Source organism: Exserohilum turcica (genome assembly GCF_000359705.1).
Source record: "Exserohilum turcica Et28A unplaced genomic scaffold SETTUscaffold_7, whole genome shotgun sequence".
Taxonomy (NCBI): domain Eukaryota; kingdom Fungi; phylum Ascomycota; class Dothideomycetes; order Pleosporales; family Pleosporaceae; genus Exserohilum; species Exserohilum turcicum.
In genome coordinates this window covers 392178-397904 of record NW_007360288.1, presented here as the reverse complement: position 1 = coordinate 397904, position 5727 = coordinate 392178, and the positions used below count along the sequence as shown (strand labels likewise).

The following is a 5727-nucleotide window of genomic DNA, read 5'->3' as shown; positions in this document are numbered from 1 at the left end:
CCCCCCCCCCCACGCCCATGCCCCCGCCTCGCCTCGCCTCTAACCACGCACTGTGCCTCATCCCAAGCAGTAACCGGGAGAAAGGAAAGAGAGCATGGTTCACACTTAGGCCGCATGTGTCCTACACAGACTCAACTCTCGCCTCAAACAGCAGACGAGTGGAGAGGTGCGGAAGACAAGCCGTATGGCTCCGGTCATGACTCCATGTCTCTCGCGTATACGGCTACCTGCATATGCCGCATGCACATAGCGGGTTGTGCAGCCAGTGTCTGTGAACTGCTGTGCTACTTGTTTTGCTCGATCGTCGCGCTGGTGACACCAACGGGCTGGACGTTGTGTGTGTGTGTGTGTGTCGGGGCGTTGTGTATGTTGTGTATATGTGTGTGGGCAGAGATTGGGTCCGGGCCTGGAGACCGTTTTTTTTTTGCAGACCCTTACTGTAGATGTAGTGCCGATTGTTGATCTGCCGAGTGCAACGCTGTTAGGGGGGGGTGAGTCCGTGTTTTGTGATTGGCTCGTGTGTGTGGAGTATGTATGGGGGGGGGGGAGCGCCTTGGAAACATCTGACAGCGTTGAGGCGGAGCGTTGGTGTAATGGGCAAAAGTCTTATCTGGGCTTGATATGCGTGATATGGTCAAGATGGCGGTTGCGGCGACAGACTACACGGCAGCGGCAGTAGTTGAAAACCCACAAGTGGCATGGTGCATACGGCTTGCTTGGCGTTCACTCTTTGTCAGACATTTCGGGCTTTTTTGGCATCTAGCTTACTCACTTGAGAGAAAATGGACATCGCTGTCGTTGTCGGGCAGCATCTGTGTGTGTGTGTGTGTGTGTGGAGGAAAGATGCAATGACAGCTTCTTATTAGTTTGCATTTGCACTGTTATCATACACGCCATGCAGACCATACCACCCCAAGTCTTGCACATCTAGCCCCAAGAATTGACCAGCCCAACTTAACCAGCCAGCTGCTCAGACCACGCACAAAGTTCTACTAGGAACCAATCATGACGTCCTTCTTTCTTTCTCCATGTTTGCTTTTTCGGCTTCTGCATCGGCAACGGAGTGCGGGGAGAATGGAAGTGGAAGTGGAAGTAGAAGCAGGCCAAAAAGCAAACAGAAGGAAAAACAAAACACATAGTAAGATGGCAGTTCCTGGTATGTGTGTGTGTGTGTATACATGGTAACGGCCGGACAAAAACAGAGTCTCTTAATGCAGGATTGTGCAGCACCACACACGCCCCTTTCCCCCCCCCACCAGTCTCATTTCATAAGGACAGGATTATGGACATGGGCGCATCTCAACCTCCAAGCACTTCTGCTACGCCACGCCACGCCACGCTGCACTCGGCCTAGACCAAAAGCCCAAACGACTTTGCTTTTTTGCAACCGTGTGTAGTACACGATCCAGCACTAACGGTTGGGGGACGCTAGCAGGACGCCACGATACAAGGCAGCAATATTTTTTGATTCTGGCGCGGTTTCCAGGAGAAAATATGCCAAGCGGGCAAGTGGGGAGCGCATCGACAGTGTTGGCCTTGCGGGACTTTGAGACATGGTTGCGGTGAGCCTTTTCCGGAATGCGACAAGGGACACGCATCGACAGCGCACGCACTCGTCAACACCCAAGACTTCTTGTCCTCCATCATGCTTACGCGGCAAAGGGACCGTAGTACGCAGCCTGTCAAGGGCGCGGTTGCCTGCAGCCTTGGGCACCTCCCCCCTATCAAACACCAACAGTGACGACACGGCAACAGGACGCTTGGAGGATAAGTCATGAGATTGAAACTAGAACAAAAAACAACCGAATACTAACAAAACTTGACATGGACAAAAACACAAAATGCGAGCAAGAACCAGGCAGCCTGTCGTGACGCACATCCTGCGCCAGACAAGCCCATCCCTCCTCGGTAACATCAGCGTTTGGCACCACAAACGCCATCAATCGAACGCGCCGATCCATGCTAATGATGTAACCTCCCTAACTAAACCATGTATTAAAAAAAACCAGAGTGGTGATATCAAACCGGCGTAGACAAACAAGCAGTACATGCCACCATAAGTGTATGAAAAGCATAACAAAACAACCAAGAGCGAAACATCAAAAAGAGAACAGACTGCACGTCTGCCAAAGGATGTAGCCACAACCTTGTGACAGACAAAGTAGCGCAATTGCGTCAGAGTAATGGGACTTGGAGCCCGGCGTTGGCGTCGTAAGGAAAGAATGACTCGAATACTGTCCATGCTCCGAAGCAAACTCCAAGGACGCCAGGGTGATGATGTGTGCCTCGACTGGATAGAGAGAGATATTACGCAACGAGATGGGAAGCGCTGTGATGCAAGCCAAAAGCTTCTTCCGTCCTTGGCCAGCAGAGACGGTACGTGTCGAGCCGCCAAATGGCAATCGTCTTCAGTCGGCCGTTAAACAGACGTAATGAAGTCATGTCGTGATGGTAGCCTGGATATGGTGGCTCTAGCGTATGCATGCAGCAGGATGCAGGAACGGATGCGGGGTATCGCGGGGTATCATAATGAAGGAATCGACAAGAAAGGAAAGCCAACACAAAGAAAAGACGACTACATGGCCTCAGCCCATGTCCATGCCGTACTCGTCTTCCTCCTTGAGACTAGTCCAGTACTGTGGTTGGTTCGAACCCGAACCGCTGCCAGTACTTTGCATGCCTGGACTAAGACTCTGTGGTGAGACTCCATTGAGGGGCTCGCCGGCCAGATTGGTGTGCTTGGGTACGCGCAGGCCTGAGCCCGGGCCGCGCGAGTACCTGAAAGTGCCGGTGCCGTTCTTGTCGATGGCATCAAGGATCTCCGTCTTCATCCGCTTCTCATCCTCTGACTGCTCAACCGGCCACTCTTCACCCGTGGCCTGCTGGAGACGCGCAGCCAGTTCGTCGCATTCCTGGATCTTCTTGGACAGCATCCACATGAGATCGCGTGTCCAGCTAACAGCGCCGTTGAGAATGTCTCCTTTGTTGGGACCCTTGTCCTTCTCTTCGATGGGAAGACCTTGGGTAATGTTACCAGCTGCTCGTCTTCCACTACCGCCAGCTAGAAGCGACGTGGCTTGTGGTGGTGACATACCGCTAGTGCCCATGGTCGGAGAGAGCGGGCCGTTGTTGTTGATGTGCTTGCGGATCTTCTCGTCCTCTAGGCGGTGCTGAGGCACCAGACGAGACAAGTCATGGATACGCTCATTGATGTTGTCCCTGCGTCGACGCTCCACCAGGTTGTGTGACTCACGGCGGCGGCGTTTCTTAGCATCGGCATTCTGACCAATGTCGACCTTGGCAGGAAGCGAGTTGTGTTTGCCCGAATGCAAAACATCGGTAATCTGCTGATGATGGAGCCCTCCAGCATGGGGCGACGCCGTAGGCGAGTCAATCCAGGAGTGGGCACTACCCGGGGTTCCCTCCCACTGGCCCGATATGCTCTTCTGGTGACGATGCATGTTGGTCATGATGGGCTGGGTTGTGAAGTTGCCCGAGTCAGGGGTGCCGAGATGGAGGCCAGCCATAGCAGGCGTCTTGGGTGACATGGGAGCGCGGTTGTTGTCGGAAGCAGTCCTGCTCATGGTGATGCGCTGACGCATCGAGCCAGTTGGCATGCTGCCGGGGAAACTCCGCATCTGCGATCCCGATTGGTACTGGTTGAAGTCAAAGTTTCCAGGATGGACAAAGGGACTGTGGATGGGCAGGTCGTCGGGGGTGTTGGAGTAGACCTGGTTCACGCTTGCATTGTTGGCGTGGCTGTGGTAGTAGTCTTGCTGCTGGCCCATTTGCTCCTGGGAGAAGTTGTTGAAGCCAGTTGGCTGTTCAAAGGTGCCAAGCGACTCGGCAAGTTCGTCGTCGGCAATGCCAGCGCCACCCTGCATGTAACTGTTAGTGCCAAAGTGGTTGCCCATCATGTTCCCACTCATGTTGAGCTCAGAGGGGTTGATGCCACCCGCGTTCTCGTGGCCAGAGAACTGGGCGTTGGCGTATTGCTGGTTCATGTCCAGGCCGTTGTGGGCCATGAATCGGTTGTTGAAAGACATTTCGTCGACTTCTTCTTTGATGAATGGTTGAGGTGATCCTGTACCAGTCATGTTGAAAATATCAGCATCTAGTACGTCGTCAGAGGGGGACTCGAAGCCAAGGTCCAGCCTCGCAATCGGCTTCTGAGGAGAGTAGGAAGAGGGAGGGGTGAAGAGAGCGTCCGCTTCAGGGACAGTTAGTATGTTTCCGTAGTACATGATTGCAATGACGGTGGAAATGACGGAAAGGAAGTGTGCAGAGCAAGCGATGGCGAGGGAGCAGAGGGGAGAGATATAGAGACGCCGAGGCAAGTCGAGTAGAAGAGTGTTCTCATGATGGGCCATGTTACAAGAGGCGTACTTACTAGGCTTTGGCATTACTGTGGGTTGCAGAATCCCAGGAGTGTGGATGTATGTGGACGAGGGCGTACGCTCGTGCCAAGACTTGAAATCTGAAACGATCTCTTGTCGGCCTGAGCCAGTGACCAAGGAACGCACTCGCAAGCCTGCAGAATGATTGCAGCACGAGGCGGCCTGTGTCCCTATAAGGCAGCTAGCAGACGCTTGCTATCTGGTGCGCACAACAATGGTGCGAGCAAGCTAAGAGGTGCCTGGAGGGACGGCTGATGGTCGCTAGCAAGCTGCTGACCTTGTTGGGAGAGAGACTAGTGTTTCTCTGTGGGAAGGACGTCAGTACCATGGCTGGTTATGCCCGGGGCATATTTTATATTCGTCGAGAGAGCACTCACCTGTCCGAGCAACGGATGCTGCGGGAATGGGCGGGTGTGTCGAGTGGATGTTCAGAGGGACTATGGTTGGCGGAAGCGGGGACAAGAAAGCGGCCTCTCTTCGGAGCCAGGTTGTGAGATGCGGTGGATTTTTGGTGGCGGTGGGCCCGGAAATGGTTGCTGGGAGAGATATGTCAGCGCACGGTCCATTGCATCAAGTGTTGGGTGGTTGAAGGGCTGGCTGCATGCGTGTGGCGCACAGATGGGTAACTCGCGAGGCGAGTAACGGGAGGGAGGGGGGACGGCAGCCGTGCTGCACGCCGGCGCTGTCGGGACCGTGGCACAGAGGACCAAAGCAGCGAAACCGTGTCACAATTCCGCCGTGATGTTTGGGGGGAAGGGGGGGGGTTGTTGTTTACCGCGCCAGGCTGAGGCGAGGCGCGGCAGTGGTGGAGGTGGAAGGGGAGGCGGAGGCGGAGGCGGAGAGGGAGATGGTGGAGGTGAAGGTGGTGGAAGCGAGTTGCAGGGAAGGAGCAATGGAGCAAGCGTTGACTCACCTGGGGAATCTCAAGCAAGGCTCAGTGGGAACGGGCGCCTGCAGCGGTCGGCCTCTTCTGTCTCGGAGAGGTGGAGCGGAAAGTGGGTTCGGCGTCGAGTGGATGCTGCGGCGTGGAAGACAGCAAACCTGGCGGCCGAGGGGTGAGGTCTCGGGCTGGGGGCTTGGGCGGCGGTGGTGGTGGTGATTGCCGGGGGCGTGGGGTGGGACAGGCTGTGTGTCTTTGTCGTCGACGCGGGCGCGGGCGCGGGCGGGGAGAGTGCGGAGGCGGCTTGGGCGGTGGTGTCGACAAGAGCAGGAGCAGGTTGGGAGCGTGGTGCAACGCAGAGGAGGAGGGGTGGGTAAAATAGGGCGAGTGGGATTATGGCGTAGGCAGAGAGGGCGGGGAGGGCTTAGGCGGGATATTCCCGGGTTGGGA

At 55.5% G+C, this 5727-nt stretch overlaps 1 protein-coding gene across 1 annotated transcript; it reads right to left on the bottom strand.

The window, feature by feature from the left end:
• Nucleotides 1-2585: 2585 nt before the first annotated feature.
• Nucleotides 2586-4244, bottom strand: SETTUDRAFT_141598 (uncharacterized protein; the record flags this gene model as incomplete). Its single annotated transcript, XM_008032037.1, has 1 exon — nt 2586-4244. One exon carries the CDS (start codon nt 4242-4244, stop codon nt 2586-2588), a length of 1659 nt encoding a protein of 552 aa, XP_008030228.1.
• Between the last annotated feature and the right edge of the window lie 1483 nt (nt 4245-5727).